We start from the raw sequence: 25,768 nt of genomic DNA, 5'->3' as shown, positions 1-25,768 counted from the left end.
GTATCAGCTCAGGTCCACCCTCTTTGAAGATTTCAGCAGGAATCCCATCAGGTCCGCTGGCTTTGTTGTTTTTTTGTTGGCTGATGGCATTGCTGACTTCTTCCGAACTAGGCAGTGCTGCAAGCTCATCCCTGGCTTGTTGTTGCGGGATTTGTGAGAGGGTCTCTTCGGCCACATTGGAGCTGCGATTCAGCAGGTTCTGGTAGTGGTCTTTCCAACGTAGTGCAATTGATGTTTTGTCCTTCAGAATTTTGGTTCCATATGATGAGCGTAGGGGCTGTATGCCATGGTTTCTTGGTCCATAAATGATCTTTGTGGCTTTGAAAAATCCCTGAGCGTCATGGGTATCTGCAAGGTGTTGGATTTCTTCAGCCTTCTTTGTCCACCAGATGTTCTTGAGTTCTCTGGTCCTTCTTTGGACCTCAGCTTTTGCACTGGCATATTCTCTCTTTTTCTTGGCAGCACAGTTGGTGTCTCTCTGCCATGTTTGGAAGGCTTTCCTTTTGTTATCAATCAACGGTTGGATCTCTTTGTCGTTATCATCAAACCAGTCTTGATGTTTCTTAGTTAGGTATCCAATGCTTTCTTTGCAGGCTGTGATGATGGAGGTCTTCAGTTTGTTCCAATGTTCCTCAACATTTTCGGGGTGTTCTGTGGGTAGATGATCTTTGAGTGTTGTTTGGAGAAGGGCTCGTTTGGAGGGCTCCTGAAGGGCTTGGGTGTTCATTTTGCGCCTTCTTTTTCTTCCTTGGAGTCTGCATTTGGGGACGATCTTGATAGCCATCGTGGATCGGATTAACCTGTGGTCTGTCCAGCAGTCATCAGTACCTGTCATGGCTCTTGTGAGAAGCACATCGCGGCGGTCTCTGGCACGTGTAATAACATAGTCCAAGAGGTGCCAATGCTTTGACTGAGGGTGCTTCCATGATGTCTTGAGCTTGTTTTTCTGGCGGAAGATGGTGATGACAAGGTTGTGCTCTCCGCATTTGGTGAGAAGCAAGATGCCATTCGAGTTGCTGTTTCCGACCCCGTCTTTTCCTATGATCCCTGGCCACAGGTCAGAGTCCCTTCCGACTCTTGCATTAAAGTCCCCCAGGAGGATGATTTTGTCCTCCTTAGGTATCTCCGATAGGATGGTGTCCAGCTGACAGTAAAAATTTTCCTTGATGTCTTCGTCAGCATCTAGAGTTGGTGCATAGGCGCATATGATGGTTGCCTGTTGGTTTTTGGCAAGGTTAATTCGGAGGGTTGAAAGTCGTTCGTTGATGCCAGTGGGTGCTTCAGTCAGGTGCTTCACCAGGTCGTTTCTGATCGCAAAGCCAACTCCGTGTATTCTTTGCTCTTCTTCAGGCAGTCCCTTCCAGAAGAAGGTGTAGCCTCCCTTTTCTTCCTTCAGCTGTCCCTCTCCTGCTCTCCGGGTCTCCTGAAGGGCTGCTATGTCAATCTTAAAGTGTCCCAGCTCCCTTGCAATGATAGCAGTCCTGCATTCGGGGCGTTCGCTGTCAGTGTTATCTAACAATGTCCGTACGTTCCATGTTCCAAAGTTCATTTTTCTTTTTTGGCCGCAGAGTGGTGACCCCTCTGGACGCGGCAGTCCAGTCAGGGTAGGAGAGGCAGACTATGTTTAGGGCACCTTTTCTAGCCCCTTCCCCATGTGGGGTGAGCAGAGCGGATCCTAAAAAGGGCTGCTCAGTCATGGATACAGCTGCCGGACTACTCAACTGCCTCGGTCCTTGAGGTAGAACGATTGAGTCCATATCCACCGCCCATGTGCCAGTCTGTGACTAGGGGCTTCCAGATTTCACAGTCCTGCCCCCGTCGCCACTCGCTGATCGCCATGGGACTTTTGTAGGTTTGTTTTTATTTTTGTTGGAAGACGCCTGTGCGTGATTTTTTTTAATGTGTGGAGATCGGTGCACGGCCGGTCAACACACAGTCTTCACAGAGTGAGGTTCCAGCAGTGGTGTGGTTAACACAACGAAAGTGGCTTCTCAGTCTGTTGCAGCCTTCTTCCGCCTTCACAGCCATTGTAACATGTACCATGTTATCCTCCGCCTGCTCCGCCGTTGAGGTCTTTGGGTCTTCGGATTGTGCTTGGTCTGAAGCCTCCCCTGCGGCCACTCCTAGGAGTGCATCACTCCAATGGTTGTGCCCACAGTTCATCGGAACACGCAAGCCCCCTCACCACGGCAAGGTGACAATCCATCGAAGTGTTAAAAAACACTACCTAAAATAATAACTTCAAACTGGTTCTAAGTATTTAAATAGGATCATGCAGCACCACAACTCTCCCAACTCCGCAGTATTTATGACCAGACAATAAAGAAAGAGATAAGCTGGAAATAAAACCTTGAAGTAACTTGATTATTCCCAAATGCTTAACTGAAACATGCCAGTTGGAAACATGTGGAATAATCTCCTTATTTGTAAATGCTGACTGTCAGGAAGAATGTAGTGTAAAGGATTCAGTAGGATTGCTAGCTGCACAGAAGAGCTATTGCAGTCTACCGGGTTGCTAAGGAAATATGATTTACATATTAGTCTCCAAATCTCTAAACTTACAGCACTGAGTGGAATTGTTCCCACATCTCATCATGTGTATGTTCCAGTTTTTCTACTGGGATTCCACCTGCCATGTTATCTGGAGGTCACACACTTCCCACTGCTGGTTTGGGCAAATTGGCCTCCTGGCACCTGCCACAGGCCATTTCCACTTCCATATATGGAAAAAGCAGTTAAAAACAAGAAAAGTTTATTTTAATTACTTCACTACTATACGGCCAAACTTTACTAACATTTGGCGGGTTTAGGGTGAAAACGCAAGGAGGAGGAGCAAAATTGGCCTATTGTATGGATTCGGCTAGTCAGCTAGAAGTTGTCCACCATTGTTCTCAGAAACATTACAAGAGACTTTACTTTGCATAAGCCTTTCTGCTATTAAATACAGTTGTTCCTGAAGAAGTCAGAACTGAACAATGTCCAAATTTGATTAGTTAAACTCTTTTCTAGTACATGATCAAATTGCTTCTTCCTTGGGATTTGTATTTCCCTCCTGAATGACATTTTTATTTATTTCTTGCTTTCTGCAGGCCATTTGTCAATGGAGGGAGAGCCAAACCATCACTCAGAGGGATCAGCATATGGAAGTGTGCAAGGGATATCACCTTATTTGTATCATCACAACCAAGGACAGCATTCCCCAGCACCACATCAGAACTCTCTCAATAACCAGTCACACCAATTCCACCCTCCTGTTCACTGCCCAACACCCATGTGCTGCAGCCATTGCCTTAATATTCCACACTTAAGTAAAGGGCAGCTCCCCCATCAAACCATGAGTAACCCTCAATCTTTCCGACAACCTCCTGAAATGCAGCACCACCAGCAGCAGCATTTCCCTTTGCAGTATAACCTGCAGCAGGCTGACCGAGAGCAGCGGTGTACTTTGCGACCCTTAAAGACATTGCAACCCTGCACAGAACAGAAATTTCACCATGAGCACGATAGCGAATTGGTCAGGATGGGGAAGCATCCCCAAGACCAACCAGTGCCCCATGCTGGCCACAACCTTTATAATTTTCCATCACGGGATGATCAGCAAGGCCGAGCTAGCCATGCCCCACAGTTGACGGCACCATCTGCAGTGCATAATCCAATGGTGCAAGTTCAGCTCGGTCCATTACAGAAACCAAAGATGAATCAGTCACAGCAGCAACAGCTGCAGCAGCAGGAACCACTGCTACCCCCCCAAGAGCTGTCCCCACAGCAGTCATCTCCTTCGGGTCCCAATGGGAAGGCTCGTGATCAAGTGATACAACAGAATTTGGACATCATGCACCATCAGTTTGAACTAGAGGAAATGAAGAAAGATTTGGAGCTTCTTCTCCAAGCTCAGCAACCAAGCCTTCAGCTGAACCAAGCCAAGCAGCCCCAGCATGTTCAGCAAACAATTGTTGGACAGATAAACTACATTGTGAGACAGCCCACTGCAGTTCAGCAACAAAGTCAGGAGGAAGCAAAAGTGAGCTTGCTAGGCCTTTCATTTTAGAAATGTGGTATAAATAGGGACCCTGAAACTATTTTTGAGGTGGAGGGTCTAACAATGTCAGGCAGGTCATTATTAATTTTGCCTACCTGCAGGCACATTTTTACATAATATACAGAGTCCTTGAATATTTAGTATACCTCTGGTTGATAAATCTCAAGAGGAGGGGGGGGGGAGGGAGAGAAAATTAGACTACATAGAAGCCTTCATGGTCCAATTTTGTCAAGAAAGTCACAGAAATTATATCCTACGCTAGGATTGTTGGGAGATGGGTAAAAGTTAGTTTTATGCTTTATACTTATGGGATAGCCAGCAGGTTTGTTTACTTATTGGACATACAGAGATCTTTGTCACATTTGAGAATCTGATATCCCTTGCATTAGTTCTTATGCAAACCATTACAAGCAGACATTACAAAAGGAACCATAAATGCATATAGTTGGCAGATATTCCTGTGGTATTATCTTGGTGTCCAGTGGTCTATTTAGATGCTAATTCTGATATAAATGGGAATAAGGCTCCATAGATTTAGCCTTAAGACCCAGATTCAGCCTTAAGACCCAGAGAATGGATGACAGTAGAACTTAAGAATAAAAAGTAAAGGTTTCCCCTGACATTAAGTCCAGTTGTGCCCAACTCTAGAGGTTGGTGCTCATCTCCATTTCTAAGCCGAAGAGCCGGCGTTTTCTGTAGACACCTCCTAGGTCATGTGGTCAGCATGACTGCATGGAGCGCCGTTACCTTCCCGCAGAAGTGGTATCTATTGATCTACTCATATTTGCAGTTTTCAAACTGCTAAGGTGGCAGAAACTGGGGCTAATAGCGGGAGGTCACTCTGCTCCTCGGATTCGAACCGCCAACCTTTCGTCAGCAGCTCAATGGTTTAATCTGCTGCGCCATCGGGGGCTCCATGAACTTAAGGATACTTCCTGCTATATCAGGTACCAACATTGTGGAAGTCCTGTCTTGAACTCCACATGCAGCAAAGGGACGGACAGCAATATCTTCCCAGAAAGCAAGGATTTGTAGAGATTTCCACAATAATGCATGGCTAAGTTTTTTTGAGGATTGAAAAGTCATAGCTAGCATCATGATCAAGTTTAGTAGCATGCAAGCAACCAGTGCAAGCAAGTTGACATTGATTTAATGTGCCTTTGGTCAGCAGTTCTTGTTAAAAACTAGACTCCAACCCATTAGTATGTATAATTAATATATGGAAATGATCTGGTTCCGACTAATGAATCTCTGCTTCTTTTTCTTGTCTCATAGGTTAGTGAAGATTCTGTTGAGCCAGAAGCCTCAAGCCCAGCACTCCCCTTTGACAGAAATATAATTCCATTTAAGTCCCAGCCATTAGAGGAAACTATTGTCAGTATTCACTCTCCAGAGAGTACTTTGAATTCAGCCAGAAAGGTACATGAAGCTTTTTTCTTTCTATTTAATAAAAGAAAATGTTTCTGTAGTTCTATATGGCCACTTTGAACACTTCCTGTCTCCGCACTTTCACAAGAATTAAGTTAAGGGTGCTTTTGGTAAAAAAAATGTCATCTTTGTGGACAAGACTTCTCTTAGTAGACCCCCTCCATATCTTTGGAACAGATATGTACACTTAAATAGGCTTTGAGTTGCTCCTGCTATTTGCATGCATGCCTGATTATTATTAATGTAGCAGATGATGCACAAGAAAAACATTTGTAATGCAGATGGGCTTTCATGCTAAGGCACATTTTACATTTCCATTACAAACTGCTTTAAGTGTGTAAATGCCTTTGCTTTTCTTTAATCTTTTCCTGAATTTTGACTGGTTGATGTAAGTACGAATGCAAAAGAAATAATATAGGACCATAGATTACACTTCCCCCACTTTATCCTTTTTTAAAAATCCCAGTTTTCATTGCTTTCATTATTATGCATAAAGATAATTCCTGTCTGAATATAGGATTCCAACTAACATATACAACTGTAGCTGTGATACTCAAAAATATAGTAGCTACAACATGGTGAACATATAGCCAGATTTGGAGAATAGCTGTAGTGGGGACAGATTTCCCAAAACAGCTTGGTGCTTTGTGGACTCATTTGGAGTACTGTTGTAAGTCAATTTATAAAGGAGAATGAAAGCATGACTTTGTTGGGATGACCAATTGAATGGTGGTGTGTATGTTTATGTGCCTCAATGTTGCCTTTTGACTTAAGGTAACCTCATAAATGTCATAATTTTTCTTAGGCAAGAAATTTCCTTCCTCTAAAATGTAGCCTACAGCATTGCCTATTTGTTGTCTGCCCTAAATCCAATACTAACCAAGGCTGATCCTGCTTTGCTTCCTAGATCAGATAGGATCTGGTGCATTTTAGAGTATTTAACTGCTTGGCTCTCTGAAGAGAAGTATATTCTGATCTAGCTATTCCTAAATGATTCATTTCATGGAACTCTCTGCCCTGGAATGTGGTGGAAGCTCGTTCTTTAGAGGCTTTTAAATAGAGGCTGGATGCACCATCTGTTGGGGGTGCATTGAATGCAATTTTTCCTGCTTCTTGGCAGTGGGTTGGACTGGATGGCACAAGAGGGCTTTTCCAATTTTATGATTCAATGAATTAGTTTTTCAGGTTACTCTATGTATTATTTTAAAATGCAGAAGATGGCCAGGATGCAAATACATCAAACAAAACAAATAAACATCCCTGTCTGGTTTAACCAGAGGTGTCTGTTATGTCTTGTAATGGTATCAAAACATTGTCATATATTCGTAGCTATATTTCCAAATATTTCAAAGGAAAATTAATTTTGACTCAGGTGAATGGACATTGAACTTGGACATTGCTGTTTGAATCCTGGGAATCTTTGTGCAGGTATTCTAGGAAACTGGCCTGTGATTTTTGAGCCTTAGAATTCCAGTGACTGGATATCTCTCAGAGGTATTTTTCATGGGAATTGCATTTAGTTTTAATTGCTAATATTAGTATGACTTTACAACATAGCCCTCTATATAGTCCAAAGCCCAAGATGCAAAACATTATCTAGTGTTATAAACTATTTCAATATTCTTCTGATGGTGCATCTACACTGTAGAATTAATGCAGTTTGACATCACTTTAACTGCCATGGCTCAATGTTATGGCATCACGGGAGTTGTCGTTTGGTGAGGCACCAGCATTCTTTGGCAAAGAAGGCTAAAGGCCTTATAAAACTAAAACTTTCATGATTTTATAGCATTGAACCATGGCACTTCAGTTTATGTCAAACTTCATTAATTCTGCAGTTTCATGCACCCATAGTTTCTGGAGTAGCCTGTGAGGTGATATGGGTGCTGAGGCCAGAAGGAATCTCCTAAAAGCCTGGTACACATTGTATCTTTCTATGTCAAATAATCAAATCAATCAAAACAACGAAGAAGGATGTATTCAATTTTGTCTATATTTTTTGATTGCCAAGCACTGAGTGTTTTTTAAGCCTCTCATTGCTCTCAATATCCATAATAAATCTGGACTTGAAGAACTTCACAGGAATTTTAACTGAGAGGCTGGACAACACTGTGACCCAATAGATCCACTCTGATCAAACTCTGGTGACATCTGGTGGACAAAATGGTCTACATCTCTAACATTGAGACAAGCAACTCTTGATCATCTTGTTCTGAGAAAGTTAGTTAATGCATCAAATGACAGCACCTCAAGTATTTTTCTGAATATGAACTTAAATCCTAATTCCTCCAGGATAATTACTAACATCATTTTGGGCTGGTAGCAGTAAATGATTTTGACTTCTATTCCCTTCATCTCAAAAGAGGTGCGAGACAAAGCTATGTGCTTTCTGTGTCGTTGTGGAATCCTTAGCTAATGCAATGAAAATGAGTCAAATAATCCAGACATGGAAAATTGATTATAAACTGGGCCTTTCCTTTGGTATGACATCTACAGCTCAAGGAAGGTGTCAGCTTTGACACATTGATAAAGAATCTATCATGATATAAATATGACCCCTGAAGTTTAGGCTGTTTTTGAAAGAACTTATCCATTTGTCCAGCCAATTAAACAATATCATTATCCTGGACGTTTGGTCTCACTTTTTTTGATGCTGAAGTACCAGCTGCTTTTCAGACAGCTCCACAAAGGAAACAAACAACAATTCCACTTCTATCTGTTGCCAAAGGAGGTATAAACCATGGCTCATACACTTTGCTTTCAAGAGGCCTCTGATTCAAATAGGTTTGGAATTCTAAACTTGAATGTCTCATTTTACAGCAGCTCAATTACCTTTGCTACATTAAAACTACATTCCTTCTCAGAGCATTAGTGTAGACATATAAAACAACATACTTGTAGACACTGCAAACTGGATGCCTTAATTACAAATTATGACTGAGAAAAGCCTAATTGAATAATTAAGCATGTTTTCATTCAGGATATTTTACTAACCAGGGATCATAGGAAGAAAAATCTCATTCCTGGATTGACTACCTTGTTCTAATATGTTCATTGTTCATCACTTAGAATTGCTCTGAGGACTACTTTCTTCTGAGAAATACAAGTGATACATTGGTTATCAAATTTAAATTGCTGAAGAAAGCTCAGTGATAGGGAACATTAAAAGAACCTTGAATCAATGTAACTATGTCTATACTAATGCGTACAAATGCTCTGTTTCCCCCTATCAATTTCAAATATTGTAACAGCCCCTCCATAATGTCATTTAAAACTTATATAAATGCTGCAATGACATTCTCCAACCTAAGGTTCTGCTTCTATTATCTATCAGTTCCTTGGGTCTCTGTTTAGAAAAATATGCTTGCATACTTAGACTAGGTAGTGAATGTGAGGAAAATATTAGCTCAAACGGCATAGCTTCATGATGATAATGATGATGATAGATAGATAGATACTATAGATAGTAAGAAAATCCAGATTACCTATATCCATTTCAGTCTGGTAACAGAACAGAGGCAGTTTTGGTCACCTTGGTGGATGGCCCACACTGAGAGCTGGACAGGGTGTTCCTGCTATGAGTAGTTCTATAGACTATGGTATTCTTCTGGACTACCTCTGAGGCAGGACTTTCAGGCATGGCTTCAGCAACTATTTGGAATGGTCCCAGTTTAGGTTAGATTTCTAAGTATATCATAAGGTAGTTTCACTCACTTCATACTGCATACTTCATAATAGGTATTCTAGAAAGATATCAAAAGCAGAGTTGAGTATGAGTCATTTTTGTACCTCACAAAGCAATGCCTGACATGAGGACTTTCAGGTACTGTTTTACAGTGGCTCTATTTCTTCCTGGAGAGACAAGCCTAAAAGATCATATTGGGAGATGCCTGTTCAGTCACCTGTCAATTGGAACCTCAGCTTCCCCAGGATTTTGTCCCCCCGCCTCAGGCTATTTAATACATACATGAAACTTTGGGGGGTTAGTGCCATCAATATGTGGATGGCATTCAACTCTACTACTCTTTCTCAATCCAAGAATGCTGTCTTAGTTTAAACTAGCGCTTCTCATTAGCAGTGGACTGGATGAAGGCAAATAAATTGAAGCACAATTCAAACAAAACAAGTACTCCTGGTTAGTCATAGGGCAGGTCAAGGAATGGGTGCTCAGCTTGTTTTAGATGTGGTTACACTCTCCCTGAAGTCACAGGTTTACAGTTTAGGTGTACTTCTGGACTCAGCTTTGAACTTCAAGATTTCTGGGGTGACCAGGAGTGCTTTTGCACATTTAAAGCTTGTGCACCGACTGCACCTGTTCTTTGAGGTGCTTGATCTGGCCATAATGGCATATGTCTTAAAAACTAAATCACACTGATGAGCCCCCCCCCCCCCCCCCAATCCCAGCAGTCAGAGATATGAGATATTTTAATGTTCTGACTAGTTTAATTCTATCTTAACGTTTACTTTCTGTATGTTTTTAACTGCTGCACTTTTTAAACTGTAAGCCACCTTAGGTCCTAATTCTAGATGGAAGATGGGATGCAAATCAAAAACAACAAATTAGTGTATGTATGTGAATAAAATCTCTTACATTTTCACAATTTTTTCATTGAAGGATCTACCGCAGTAGCAAACACATCATCAAAAGATATCAAATGTTATATGGCAACTACCGAAATGATTGCATCTTTCAAACTAAGAAATATTTCTACAGAAAGTGGAGAAGGAACTGAGAAACATTTGAGCAATAATATATCCTTACGTGGGGCTTTTTTATGAGGGGGAGGGAATATGCAGCCTTTCAGATGTTTTGGAACCACAATTTCAGCAACCTTAGTCTGCATACCATTGTCTGCATTGATTAGGAATGAGAGTTGTAGTCCAGCAGTATCTAGAAGGTCACACAACCACATCCTTTAGGTAATAAAGTAACGTACACATGATAGGATATTTATATGTGTCTTTTTGGGAAAAGTAAATTTCTATTGTTTTCTTGTCTCCTGATCAACTTTTCCATGGGAATGGGTTATCTGATATTTAGGATTCTTAAAACTGACTCTGAATATGAGAAACCTACAATCTATTACTTCTTTGGGGAAAATTTATCACACTAAAATAAATGTACATTCATTAGTAGAAGTCTCCCTGCCCCCCTTGGTGTGGCTGTAAACTCATTCAGATCAATGGCTCTTATATTGCAGTGTGTTAGACTGTGTTCTGAATAATAGCAGCAGGACTATAGTTAGGAATTTTGAATTGGTTTGGCTTGAGTATAAGAAAGATTGTCAAATAGCTAAATTAAAACTAGGTGCAATAACTCTAAATATAGTAATAATAAGTTGTCCACAACCTCTACTTGGAAATAATAACCAGGGAGAGCAGTGGCTAGCCAGTTGGGATCAATGGCCAGTCCACTTTTGGTGTAAGAAGGTAGAATGGAGTGTCTGTTGGGAGGCTTGGGCTTCCATGATACCAACCCATGGCTATGGCCCCCAGCCGTCTCTCTTGCTATGGGGCTGAATGTCAGCATTCTGGCAGAGGGCTCACCCTCCCAGTTAAGATTCTTTAACAGGTGTTTCAAACAGCAGTGTAGATGGGGCCTTGGAGTTTTAGTATCTGCTTTACCACTGACTTTTTTTTTGGCTTGGTTTGGTATTGAGTTAGCTGTGTAGAACTGGGATTTTTCTCATCAGGAAGAAGAAAACTTGGAAGAACTACCATGATGTAGTGAATAATACCTGTGTGGAAGAACTTCAGAGGTGTGCATAGTAATAGTACTGATTTATTAATAACTTCTTCATCTTCTCATTGTTTTTAATTGCTGTTAAGCTGGCTTTGACTTACAATTACTTTATGAACGAGACACCTCCAAGATACCCTCTTATGTACAGTGCTTCAAATTCAGGGATGTGGCATCTTTGATTGAGACTATCCACCTGTAACATACTCTCCTCTTTTCCCACTGTCTTCTGCTATATCAAGCATGGCACGTTTTCTAATGCAGAGCTTTCCAAACTGTATGTCATGATGACACATTAGTGTGTCAGCTGCAGTGTATAGGTGCGAATGTAACTAGAAACCTCTGAGTCTATGTGAAATAAGCAATTAAATCACATTTTTTCCATACATTTTGTTTTTACAATGTATGCATGTGTATTTATTTCTTATAAGGGGTTTGTTTAACTTCTGGTTTGTGAGTAAAATCATGAATTACCATGTCGTGAAATGATGCATGTCTAAAAAGTGTGTCACTAACATGAAATGGTTGAACATATCAAAAGCTCTGTTCTAATAAGTCACGTTATTTTATGATATGGCCAAAACAGTTTGGCCATTATAGCTACTAATAACAGTTCAGTCTTGATTAGCTCCAAGACACATTCAGTTGTCTTTTTGGCCATCTATGGTTTCCGAAGAACTCTTCTCCAGCATCACATTTCAGATTCTTATACTTGTTAATGTTCACAACCAGACATAGAAATCAGAATAAATGAAATCAGAAATGTGGATAGTTTTACACATTAACAACTGAAAACGACACTACAGTAGAGTCTCACTTATCCAACATTCTGGATTATCCAACACATTTTTGTAGTCAATGTTTTCAATACATTGTGATATTTTGGTGCTAAATTCGTAAATACAGTAATTACTACATAGCATTACTGCGTACTGAACTACTTTTTTTGTCAAATTTGTTGTTAAACATGATGTTTTGGTGCTTAATTTGTAAAATCATAACCTAATTTGATGTTTGATAAGCTTTTCCTTAATCCCTTCTTATTATCCAACATATTCGCTTATCCAATGTTCTGACGGCCCGTTTATGTTGGATAAGTGAGACTCTACTGTACCAAAATTAGAGTGTACTACCAATTTCTGCTGATTGTACCACTGTACTATCACTGAACTTATGCTAAGAAGGCAAAAGGTTTTCAGACTCAGGCTGCATTGTTCTCTTGACTCGTCTCTAAGAGACTGACTCTGAAGATTCAGCTTCATGCCTGGTAACTAGTTTTTATAATTGTGTTGCCATTGGTCTGAACTTTGCAAAATCAAGCTGCCTGGCTTTTTTTTTTAATGGTCAGTTGGCAGTCCTAAATGTCAGAGCCAAAACCATTATGCTGGGGCTGCAGAAAAATCGTTGGACTATAGAAGGAAAATACATCGTTTAAAATGGTTAGGAGAAGGTCCTTCAGATCTCAGTGACTGTCAAGATCCTATGGCATTAGATAAGTTTACCACCTAACCTAAGGGGTGGGAGTGAGGCAATAGTATATGTTGTGTTAATTGATATTAGAATTTTTCACAGTGACATTTTGATTAGGAAAGCTTACTTGTTTGTGCCAAAAGTGAGATAAATAATATGTGATGCTGTTGACTTTGATGGTTGTTTCTGCTCCATCCACTGTAACACCAGTTCTGGGATGTATTTTAGATAGAGAAAGGAAGAGAAATGAGTGATAGATCTATTCATGTTTCCATGTCCCTCCCTAACACAGAATAAGATCTGTTCAGGAAAGCCAAGTGAAATGCTTTGAATATATGTATAGGTTTTGGTTCACTCCAAGTTAAACTTGAGTTAACTGGATCTGAATTAGTGCATTTGCTTAACCTTGCAGTGTAATGAGCTGCCAGGGGGATTGCTCCACTTAGCAGCAGTCTCGCTTACTTTGCAGCCATTTGCTCTCAGTAATTTCTCTGCAATCAGAAAGAAATGGTGTAGCCTTAACAAATCCCAAGCGCAGACTTTATGAAAGGTAGGCACTTCCATTTCCATCTTTCTTTGTAGTTTATAATGCATGTGTGCACGGAGAGCTTAATTTTTAATTTTGATTTTGGGCACATGATCCACAGTCCTTTTTAAAAGTATAAATAGGGCTGCCATTCCTTCCCAGCCCTATTCCTGACCTCGTTCCTGTGTATTTTATTTAGCAATAGTCTGCTATGTGAAAACTTGGTGAATAAAGCCTTTCCCATCACTTATCTCCAGTAAGAGCACTGGCTATTGATTTTAGTTTAAATTTTTCCAGGATGCTATTAAAGGTAACGACTATCAAGACATGGCCAGGATAAAGGTAGCAACTGTAACTTTAAAGCTGAAATCTCTTAGATAAATTGGCAGTAATGGTGGGAAAATGATTTTAAAATAAAGATCACAATTGCGAGATTACTGTAACCTCGGCAACTTATATTTTGTTGAGTTAGGAGCTGTACACAAAGGGATTGTGAAGAATATGAGGATGGATAAAGAAACAGACATTGCCAAGAGGGAAGTTACAAAGACACGTGGCTGTAAAGATATGTCCTGGTACAAATGAACATGTTTGCAGTGTTACTTATTAAAATGTCAAAATTTGCCAGGATTTGCTGCACCACAACATGGCAGTCTCTGTAATGAATGTTTGTTGTGCTCAAAGAATGAAATGTTGAAGTGTTTTAGACAACTCTGAGCTATTAAAATGGCAAATAATCATCTTGCATTATCCAGTACAGCAGAAATCACTAGGGAAGAAGAGATTCCTCCTTCGCTCCCCTCCCTCCCAGTCCCCTGCTAATGGCAAAAGGAATGATTATTTTAGGGAGAAAATTAATAAGATCTTAATGAGCCTTACTCCCAGCGCATTGTTCACTTCATATTTGACAGCAGCTTTGTGGATCAGAGTATAGAATGTGTCAGCTCCTTACCAGCAGTTTTAATACACACACATACACACACATATATTTGTACTGAAGGATCATAATGTTTCTCATTATTAAAATAACCACAGAATTAACTTTTGCCTCCAGGGAAAAACAGATGGCAGCTTGATGGCCTCGTTTTTCCTTTGGTTCCTCTTTAGTAAGATTAATGATTTATACTGACTGATGCAGTCTATTATATTCTCTTCATACTTTTCCTGTTTCTGGAGCAGTAATAAGGGAAAATAGAAACCCATTTCTATGGAGAACTTAATCTCTTTAAAGGTATTACTGTAACTGCTTCAAGAACATCAGGTGATCTTGCAAAGACATTAGCTTTGAAGTTTTCAGGAGTCTTTCTGATCAACCATGTGAGAGTGATACACTTTTGAAATACCAGCAAAGGTTCCCTGGCACACTCCTCTTCTTTAGTCACAGAAGGTTTAGACTGTGACTCCAAAAATTTGGGATATAACCATTGGGTTTCTTTAGTAAGAAAAGGGTGATATCTCCTTGGCTTTAGAAGCACTGTCCTCACTTGCTATCTTGCAACAACCCCCCCCCCCCCCAATTAATTGTCTTGTTGTTTGCCTTCATGTCATTTCTGACTTGGGATGACCCGAAGGCAACCCTATCGCAGAGTTGGCAAGATTTGTTCAGAAATTATCTATGTTCCTCAGAGGTTGAGAGAGTTTGGATTTAGGCCTCCCAGTGGATCTGAAACCTTTACCATGCTTTGCACCCATTTATAATGTGTCAGTCTCTGAGAGACTAGAGGAAAAGAGCTCCCTTTCCTTGAGAAATGGTAGGATTGGGCCATTGAAGGTAATTTACTCTCTCATTGAAACCAAATGAGAGAGGAGGAACGGTAAAATCTGTACAACAAAATAATATGCTACTTCTGAGTGGAGTATTTCTTTGCAGGGCTATCTGTTGAGAATACTTTGATTATCTGTATCTGTGTGACTGGATGTTGGGTTGGTTGGTCCTTCAGGTCTCTTTCTGATCTTGTGATTTTTTGAGCAAGTGAAAGGGTTTTTGGGGAAAGACTCTCTCAGTACAAAAGGGTGTTATATATAGCTTGGGAGTTAGGATTTCTGCACAACAGATGCACATAATGAGGAAATAAAGCCATTACTATTTCCATTAAGAAGTAGCTGGTAATAAAGAGTGTTTTTTTTTTTAAAAAAAAATGTTGAATTTTTAATAGATGGGATTGTATTAATTTAAATAAATCATTGCGGATTAATTTTGTGTGATTTAGTGATTTAGATGAATTTCAATCAACTGGGTTAATCCTTTAATTCTGCGTGTATTTCTATATAAAGAGGAACAATAATTAGATAGTTTTTAGACAGTGGAAATGTGCATTGGGTTACATGTAGATTGGCATTGTGTTAATGAATTACAATAGATCCAGTTCAACACGTGCCATTGTTCCTAACTTTTTTGGTCCTTGTAGAAATCAGACTTCTGTACCAACCACACCACAAACAAAATGAGCCTCAAACCCACCTTTCCTTTGCTGTAGCCCCCTTCTTGCAACATGGGTGCTTACTGGCTGATGGAGAATGAAATGCAGTGGAGAAGTATCCAACTGTGTCCCTATATCATCCCCAGAACTGCTAAAGGACTCTGAGGAATCTTGGAGGATGCCTGTTGTTGTTAATCCAGATGTAGAACAATAGATGGATGCATCTCTGTCAGTCTCTAGTGGCCAGAAAATTGCTGTATTGGGAGAATTGCTGGATAGAAAGGGTGACCCTTTCTATCCAGCAATTCTTCCAATACAAGGTGATTGGATGGGAGATTTATTAAAGGTAAGCACATGCCATACATCTGCTTATCCAGGATCTCAGCCACTATCTTAGAAAAGGCTTTCTTTCTTTTATGTCAGTGTGAGAGAGTACTTTTCTAGGTTTAACTTTGTGGGTAATTTCTGCAATTCATTAAAAAAATTGTTGATCTGGGGGTACCTGTAAAATAAATTATATTTAGTTTTCATGTCCTATTTATAGATTCACTCTTTAAAAAACCCCAGATGATGTCCTAACATAAAACATCATGAGGGCATTAAAATAAGAACATATAATAATATATGCAAATAAAGTCCTCCCCACTGAACATGTAGCTGCATGTTCTTCTTTTTCAGCAACCAGCTTCCTTGAACATTGTAGGCTTTCCAAATGCTGTAGATATGGATTTGTCTTCTGCAAGGGTTTCCAAGTCATCTGGTCCTCAGGCAAAAGAAATCTCCAGTATAACATCCTGCCAGTCCCAGAATATGCCAGTTACTTCTGATGTGCCACCTAAAATTGTTCCTAATTATAGCTTGGATTTGGATAGGAATAAAAATGACCTGGTCACTAACAATATTGACCACATAGCAACTGGTGGAATGCCCCTGCTGAGCACAGTGTGCAAGGTAAGAACTGTTATAGGTAAAAAAATATTGTGTGTAAATGACAAAAAGCAAAAATCATGTACAAATAGTACAGCAACGACTAACAGAAACTGTACAATTATAACATCTAAACAACCCCTTACCCTCCTACCCCAAACCTGTGAACCCACCACCTATGACTTCTGACACTATTCAGTGTGAATCTTAAAAATCTACCCTTATATATATGTTTTAATTAATTCACCTTATGGCTTTTTAAAGACTACATTTCCAAATATCAGCCTCCATTTTTTAGGGAATTCCTCCTTGATTCCTCCCTGAGTACTATTTGTTAGTTTGGCCATTTGAATATCCTCTAATAATTTTTGTCTACAGTCCCTTCTTTCCCCTCTTCCAAAATTTTGCTATTGTAAATCTCGCAGCAACAAAGCTATATTGGCAATTAATTCACCTCCTTTGCTGATTTTCTCTCTAAACAATCCTAAAATACACATTTCTGGGTTTTTCTTAACCCTTTTAGTAATTATTTTGTTTGTTTCCAAGGTAAGAACTGTTGATACATGGTGGACCCACTAAGATGGTCCGCCCCAGCAGGCTGATGGATCTGGATGGACTTCTGAGGTCTCTTGGGGATCTTCCTGTTCTGGAGACTGGCGATTCTGTCGATGTCCTGGCTGATCGCTATAATAGTGAGCTGACAAGGGCACTTGACACGATCGCTCCCGAATGTCCCCTCTCGCTGCGTAGAGTCACGTCGACTCCTTGGTTCACTGAGGAGCTGGCTGTGATGAAGCGTGCAAGGAGGGGACTAGAGTGCATCTGGAGGAAATCTCAGGATGTGTCTGACCAAGCACGGGCTAAAGCCGCTATTAAGGCTTACTCCGTGGCTCTGCGAGCAGCCAGGAAAGCTTTCACGACTGCCCGCATAGCGTCTGCAGCCAACAGGCCATAGGAGTTGTTCCGAGTTGTTGGGGAGCTCCTGCGGCCTCCCGAGACCCAGGGGCTTCCTGATGACTTGGCAACTCGGTGCAGCGATTTCGCGCACCATTTTGCAGGCAAAGTTGCTCAGATACGCCGTGAGTTGGACTCCAGCTTAACTGTAGTTCCAGCGGAGGTAACCGAGGTACCTGTCTGTCCGATCTTGTGGGATTCTTTCCGGCTTGTTCTTCCTGATGACGTGGAGGGGATTCTTGGGTCTGTGAGGGCGCCCACTTGCGCTCTGGATCCTTGTCCTTCTTGGCTGGTTAAGCTGGCCAAAGATGGGTTGTTGGATTGGTTTGTGGCTATTATAAATGCCTCCTTGGGTCAGGGGTCAGTTCCATCCTGCTTTAAGCAGGCAGTAGTACAACCATTACTAAAAAAGACCTCTTTAGACCCATCTGTATGTAACAACTACAGACCAATTTCCAACCTCCCATTTTTGGGCAAGGTTCTGGAGCGGGTGGTTGCCACGCAGCTCCAGGAGTTCCTCGATGACACAGATTTTCTGGACCGCTCACAGTCTGGCTTCAGGCCTGGGCACAGTACCGAGACGGCTTTGGTCGCCTTGGTGGATGACCTCCGCAGGGAACTGGACAGGGGGAGTGTGACCCTGCTGATTCTCTTGGACATCTCAGCGGCTTTCGATGTGATGACTCATGGGCCTTGTAGTCCTGTTCCTAGTACTATTGTGGCAGACGAAGAGGAAAACATGGGATTTTCGCCGGTTCAGCAAGAGCCGGAGCCTCCTCACCTGCAGGATGTTGATGTTTGCCCACAAGAATTCAGCCAAACAGGCCTTGGGCAGAAGTCCCCCCCGTTTTCCCGGAGGGAAAATTACTCCAAAGATAGAGGAGCCAGAGAGGCTAATCGCAGAAGCATGAGAATCGCTGCCAAACAAATGGCTGATTAGGTCTGCTTCCCTTGGGAAATTCTAAGGAGTCATGCATCTGGACAGAGTTGGGTTTCGCTTCTCGTTCTCTAGGGAAAGAGTTCTGTTGGCGGGAAAACAAGACCCAATATAGGTGCTTAGCGCCAGGAATACCTTGCGGAGTCAATTGATCGGCTTGAGGAGAGAGATCGTGTGTGGACTTCGTAATCCCAGTTCCTTGCTTCCCGGATCAAGTTTCAAGTCTTGCCTTGTCTCACGTTTTGCCACGGACTTTGTTTCATGCTTCATGTTTGCCTCATTTTAAGTCTTGGATCAAGTCAAGAATCAAGTTTAATTCCAGCCTTGTTGTCAAGCTTCATTGGACTATAAAGACTCTGTTATTTCCCCACACTATTGCTTGGCAAAGTGTGTGTTTCGGTCAAGTGGATTAAAACTTTGAACTCTAATATCTTGTATTGGACAATACATTTCTGGACTATATTTGACCTTATCTGAAAGGTCTGCTTCTGAACTATATTCTTCACTTGTTTTTATTGGTTTTATATATTTCTTTAATAAAGATATTAGATAGAGACTGGCCTCTGTGTAAGGTTATTGGTGCTCTGCAGCCTGGGTCCTGACAGTTTGACTCCGCCACCTTAAGCACCAATTAACCTAAGGCCAGAATGTCTACAGGAACCGGAGCGGAGGCTCAACCAGCCAGTTACACCATTTCCCAAGATGAATTCAATAGAATCGGAGATACACTCCGTACGCAGGAGGGAGAAATACGGGGCTTGAAGGAACGCGGAGCCCGTCTCCCTGCCCTAGCGCTACCAACCAAGTTTTCTGGAGAAGGCTCCAAGGTTCATGTTTTCCGTCGCCAGTGCCAGGCGTACATAGAAGCCCGCCAAGCCGAGTTTTCCCAAGAGGAGGTCAAGGTGGTGTGGATCTACAGTCTCCTAGATGGGCCTGCGGCCACTTGGGCGACGGCGCTATTCGATGCGGGTTCCACGCATCTAAGCACCGCGCAAAATTTCTTGAATCACCTTAGAAGGACCTGGGGGATCGAGGACGACGAGGAGGCGGCCAGCCACAAACTCCGGCGTCTCTTCCAAGGGGACAGGCCGTTGTCCCGGTACATAGCCGAGTTCCGGGTGCTGGCTCAGAGCACCGGCTGGAACGATATAGCCCTTAGAGGACAGTTTCGCGAGGGCCTCAACTTCGAGATGCAGGAAGACATCTCTTCCCCCAGGGACTCTGGAGAGACTCATCAACCAGTGTTTGCGAGCCGAAGCCCTGCTTGCCAACAAAAAGCAGTGGCTCCGAGGCCAGAGTGGAAGAGCCGGAGTGAAACCTCCCGCTTCTGCCAGTGTTCAGCCACGTCCAGTATGGAGATCCCCACCGCCAGCCCCAAACCCCATGGGAAGCGAGGAGGAGCCGATGCAGCTGGGCAATGTGCGCCCCAGACTAGATGTTGTCGAAAAGGCCCGCCGCCAACATTTGAATCTGTGTTGGTACTGCGGGAATGGGGGCCACTGCGCCAGAGAATGTCCAGCCAAAAAGAAGCCCGCCGCCCGCCTGGCGGCAGCGTCCTCCGCGGAGGCGGAGGCGGCCGGGGCGGCTGGAGCCAAGCCGGCGGGGGAAGCCAGCGACCGGGCGTAGAGAGGCTCGCCAACCCGGTCAAAAACCCCACTCAAGAGCCACAAACCGGGGTCCTATTCCTCCTGGTGGTCACGCTGTGGTCAGCGAAAAAAGGACCCGTCATGATCCATGCCATGATAGACTCAGGGGCAACAAACAACTTCATCGATAGAGAGTATGCCGACTCTCTGGGATTACAATATCATGATTTCAAGAATGCCCGGGTGGTGCAGGCCATAGATGGCCGACCCCTAAAGACAGGTCCAGTAAGCCAATGGACTGAACCCACCAGAATGTGGATAAGAGAACACATGGAAGAAATTTCTTTCTTCGTTACCGAGGTTCCCCACTTCCCTGTGATTTTGGGAATTCCATGGCTGACGCCCCACGACCCAAACATCTCCTGGTCCAACAGAGAACTGCAGTTCGCCTCAAAATATTGCCAAAACCATTGTTTAGTAGCCAAGGTCTGCCAAGCCACAGACACAGAGCCCATCATCACCTTGCCCAAGAAATATTCGGACTTTTGGGATGTTTTCAATGAAAAGGAAGCCGAGAAACTACCCCCACATAGACCCTACGACTGTGCCATTGACCTGGTGGAGGGGGCCCCAATTCCGCGAGGACACCTCTACTCCCTGACTGAATCAGAGCAAGAAGCTCTCAGGGAGTTCATAGAGTCAAACCTCCGCAAGGGGTTCATCAGACCCTCTCAATCCCCAGCAGCTTCCCCAGTGATGTTTGTGAAAAAGAAGTCAGGGGACCTACGCTTGGTGGTGGACTATAGAGCATTGAACAATATCACGAAGCGGAATTGCTACCCTCTGCCTTTGATCTCGGACCTCTTAGACCGGCTCCGAGGGGCCAAGGTTTACACCAAGCTGGATCTCCGCGGGGCTTACAATCTAGTTCGCATTAGAGAAGGGGACGAATGGAAAACCGCCTTCCAGACCAAATTCGGATTATTTGAGTCCCTAGTCATGAATTACGGTTTATCCGGAGCTCCCGCAACATTCCAGCACTTTGTCAACGATATCTTCCAGGATTATCTAGATCGGTTCTTGATCATATATTTGGACGATTTTTTGGTATATTCTAGATCACAATCGGAACACGAGCAACACGTCAGAATGGTGCTACAACGATTGCGGGATCATGGACTATACGCCAAGTTAGAGAAATGCGCCTTTGATCTACAAGAGGTAGATTTCCTGGGATACCGCGTCTCACCACAAGGGCTCTCCATGGACCCGGCAAAGGTTTCAGCAGTATTGGAATGGCGGGCGCCAACCAACAAGAAGGAAGTACAGCGCTTCTTGGGGTTTGCAAACTATTACCGCAAATTCATCCCAGACTTCGCTCGCTGGTCTGACCCAATCACCAGCTGCATCCGAGGGAAACAGCCTTTCTGCTGGACAGAGCAAGCAGAGAAAGGGTTCCACCAGCTAAAGCAATTATTCACGACCCAGCCAATTCTACAGCACCCTGATCCTAAAACCCCTTTTGTTGTGCAGGCTGACGCCTCAGATGTGGCAATTGGGGCTGTACTCATGCAACCAGTGGGGGAACATCTTCATCCTTGTGCCTATTACTCCCGTCAACTAACAGCCCCAGAGAGAAATTACACTATTTGGGAGAAAGAACTTTTGGCCATAAAGGCAGCTTTTGAAAATTGGAGACATTGGTTAGAAGGGGCCAGATTTCCCATTGAAGTTCATACTGATCATCGAAATTTAGAGCACCTAAGGACCGCACGAAAGTTAAATCAAAGGCAGCAGCGCTGGGCTTTATTCTTTGAACGTTTTGACTTCCAGATCCATTATGTAACCCCGGCTCAGACCAAGCAAGCAGATGCTCTATCATGGAAACCAGAGTATGCTGCAGGACGCAGAGAGACCTCAGAATCTCGATTGCTGCAACCCGAAAACTTTGCCACGCTCACAGTGGGAAACACCAATTCCACTTCAATTGAACCAACTCCCTCTAACCCAGAATCCCTTTGCACTCAAGAAATTAGAGCCAGTCAACAGGCAGATGCCTGGGCTCAAGAACAGATTCGCCAAGGACTACGTTTCCCTTTCTCACTTAAGGATGGGCTACTATGCTACAGGAATCATGTTTACATCCCTCCAGGTCCAGGCAGAGAAAAAGCACTTCATCTGTGTCATGACAGCAAGCCAGCAGGGCATTTTGGACTTTTAAAAACCATGCACTTGATCCTACGAGATTTCTGGTGGCCCAAGATCCGCAAGGATGTGGAGAAATATGTCAATATCTGTCCTGTATGTCAGCGTTCCAAGACACGAAGGGAGAAGCCGTCAGGGCTACTGCATCCCCTTCCCACTCCTTCTCGCCCATGGGAGATAATTTCCGCGGATTTTATCACTGACCTACCACCCTCCCTTGGATTCACCACGATCCTAGTGGTGGTGGACCTTTTTACCAAGTTGGCCCATTTCATTCCCTGCGATGGTCTCCCCACGGCCAAAGAGACTGCAGATTTATTCCTTCAACATGTTTTCCGACTACATGGATTGCCCAAGAGTTTAGTCACTGACCGTGGATCTCAATTCACCTCTCGTTTCTGGAAAGCACTACAGAAACTATTGGGCATAGACTCTCGTTTATCTTCAGCTCACCATCCCCAAACGGATGGGCAAACTGAGCGCACCAATGCCACTTTGGAACAATACCTTCGCTGTTATGTAAACTACCAACAGGACAATTGGGCTTCCCTATTACCTCTATCGGAATTTGCTTACAACAATGGTGTCCAGGCTTCAACTAAAGAAACCCCGTTCTTTGCAAACTACGGTTTCCATCCACGCTTCTTTCCTTCTGTCATTGAAACTTCAGAAGTCCCTGCAGCGGAGGACTGGCTGCAAGAATTCACAGCGGTGCAACAACTCTTGCACCAACAACTGGATCAAGCCAAGGAGGACTATAAACGCCACGCTGACGGCCATCGCCAGCCGGGCCCCGAGATCAAGGTAGGAGATCGGGTTCTGTTGTCCACTCGCTTTTTGCCCTCCCACTGTCCCTGCCGGAAGTTAGATGCCCGTTTCATTGGTCCCTACCCAGTGGTGGCGCAACTTAACCCCATGACTTTCAAACTCCAACTTCCGCGCTCCATGCGCATTCATCCGGTGTTCCATCGTTCCCTGCTCCTTCCGGCGGATGGTGTACGCCCTGATGCGAGCTGGCCGGCCCCCGCCCCTGTTTTGGTGGACGGGGAGGAGGAGTTAGAGGTTCAGGACATTTTGGATTCTCGCTTCCATCGCCGCCGCCTTCAGTATCTCATTGACTGGGTGGGTTTTGGCCCCGAAGAACGCTCTTGGGAAGACGCTTCCACAGTCCATGCCCCCGACTTAGTCCGCCGCTTCCATCAGGCCTACCCTGCCAAGCCGCGGCCCCGGGACTCGAGGAGAGGGGCCATGTTTGAGGGGGGCCTTGAGGGCGGGGATAGTGTGATGACTCATGGGCCTTGTAGTCCTGTTCCTAGTACTATTGTGGCAGACGAAGAGGAAAACATGGGATTTTCGCTGGTTCAGCAAGAGCCGGAGCCTCCTCACCTGCAGGATGTTGATGTTTGCCCACAAGAATTCAGCCAAACAGGCCTTGGGAAGAAGTCCCCCCCGTTTTCCCGGAGGGAAAATTACTCCAAAGATAGAGGAGCCAGAGAGGCTAATCGCAGAAGCATGAGAATCGCTGCCAAACAAATGGCTGATTAGGTCTGCTTCCCTTGGGAAATTCTAAGGAGTCATGCATCTGGACAGAGTTGGGTTTCGCTTCTCGTTCTCTAGGGAAAGAGTTCTGTTGGCGGGAAAACAAGACCCAATATAGGTGCTTAGCGCCAGGAATACCTTGCGGAGTCAATTGATCAGCTTGAGGAGAGAGATCGTGTGTGGACTTCGTAATCCCAGTTCCTTGCTTCCCGGATCAAGTTTCAAGTCTTGCCTTGTCTCACGTTTTGCCACGGACTTTGTTTCATGCTTCATGTTTGCCTCGTTTTAAGTCTTGGATCAAGTCAAGAATCAAGTTTAATTCCAGCCTTGTTGTCAAGCTTCATTGGACTATAAAGACTCTGTTATTTCCCCACACTATTGCTTGGCAAAGTGTGTGTTTCGGTCAAGTGGATTAAAACTTTGAACTCTAATATCTTATATTGGACAATACATTTCTGGACTATATTTGACCTTATCTGAAAGGTCTGCTTCTGAACTATATTCTTCACTTGTTTTTATTGGTTTTATATATTTCTTTAATAAAGATATTAGATAGAGACTGGCCTCTGTGTAAGGTTATTGGTGCTCTGCAGCCTGGGTCCTGACATTCGAAACCATCGACCATGGTATCCTTCTGGGGAGGCTCTCTGGGATGGGGCTCGGTGGCACGGTTCTGCTGTGGCTCCAGTCCTTCCTGGAGGGCCGTTCCCAGTTGGTGAAGCTGGGGGACACCTGCTCGGACCCCTGGCCTTTGACCTGTGGGGTCCCGCAAGGGTCTATTCTATCCCCCATGCTATTCAACATCTACATGAAACCGCTGGGAGAGGTCATCCGGAGTTTTGGAGGGCGTTGCCATCTCTACGCAGATGACACGCAAATCCACTACTCGTTCCCATCTGACTCCAAGGAAGCCCCTCGGATGCTGAACCAGTGCCTGGCCGCTGTGGCGGACTGGATGAGGAGGAACAAGCTGAGGATCAATCCTGACAAGACAGAGGCCCTCCTGGTCAGTCACGCGTCGGATCGGGGTATTGGGTGGCAACCTATGCTGGACGGGGTTGCACTCCCCCTGAAATCACAGGTCCGCAGTTTGGGGGTCCTCCTGGACTCAGCGCTGACGCTTGAGGCGCAGGTGTCGGCGGTGGCCGGGAGGGCCTTCGCACAACTCAAGCTTGTGCGCCAACTGCGACCATACCTCATGAAGTCTGACTTGACCACGGTGGTGCATGCCTTAGTTACCTCTAGACTGGACTACTGTAATGCGCTCTACGTGGGGGTTCCCTTGAAGACGGCCCGGAAACTACAATTGGTCCAGCGCTCGGCTGCCAGGTTAATTACGGGGGTGAGTTACAGGGAGAGATCTACTCCCCTGTTCAAGGAGCTCCACTGGCTGCCTTTTATTTTCCGGTCCCAATTCAAGGTGTATACCTTCACATATAAAGCCCTAAACGGTTTGGGACCCACCTACCTTCGTGACCGTATCTCCTATCACAAGCCTACACGATCCCTTCGTTCATCAGGGGAAGCTCTCCTGTCCCCACTCTCGATATCCCAAACCCGCCTTGTGGGAACAAGGGAGAGGGCCTTTTCTGCTGTGGCCCCCCGATTATGGAATTCTCTGCCCGCTGAGATTAGGCAAGCCCCCACACTAGCAGCCTTCAAGAAAGACTTGAAAACATGGCTCTTTCGCTGCGCTTTTGGAGAGTAACCATTTTATATTTCTTTTCCGTTGCTCCTCCTAATATCTATCCTCCAGAATACCCCACTCCCTTATGACCCTGTTCGCTGTGGTTTTTATTTTTATGTCTTTCTCACCCCGAGTTTTAACTTAATGTTCATGTGGTCTGCCCTTGTTTTTATTGTCTCCTTGTTTTATTTTGTAATGGATATTATTTACTGTATTGTTTATTGTATTGTGTTCTGCTGTTCTTTTATATGCTGTTTACATTGTATTGTTTTGGGTGTGGCCCCATGTAAGCCGCCCCGAGTCCCCGTTG

General features: G+C 43.8%; 1 protein-coding gene across 5 annotated transcripts in view; it reads left to right on the top strand.

Moving 5' to 3' along the window:
- Positions 1-25,768, top strand: part of trim66 (tripartite motif containing 66) — a 90,445-nt gene that overhangs the window by 50,310 nt on the left and 14,367 nt on the right. For 4 of the 5 annotated variants that reach the window (XM_062967692.1, XM_008104387.3, XM_008104386.3 and 1 more), the window contains 3 exons: positions 3,090-4,021; positions 5,315-5,458; positions 16,302-16,574. In XM_062967692.1, coding sequence (XP_062823762.1) covers positions 3,090-4,021; positions 5,315-5,458; positions 16,302-16,574 — 1,349 coding nt within the window. The remainder of the gene's footprint in view (positions 1-3,089; positions 4,022-5,314; positions 5,459-16,301; positions 16,575-25,768) is intronic. The other variant, XM_008104388.3, reaches the window with a different exon arrangement.

The sequence above is a fragment of the Anolis carolinensis genome, chromosome 1 (assembly GCF_035594765.1).
Source record: "Anolis carolinensis isolate JA03-04 chromosome 1, rAnoCar3.1.pri, whole genome shotgun sequence".
NCBI classification, from domain to species: Eukaryota; Metazoa; Chordata; class Lepidosauria; order Squamata; family Dactyloidae; genus Anolis; species Anolis carolinensis.
Note: the sequence above shows the minus strand (reverse complement) of the source record. Positions and strands in the feature narration are given on the sequence as shown.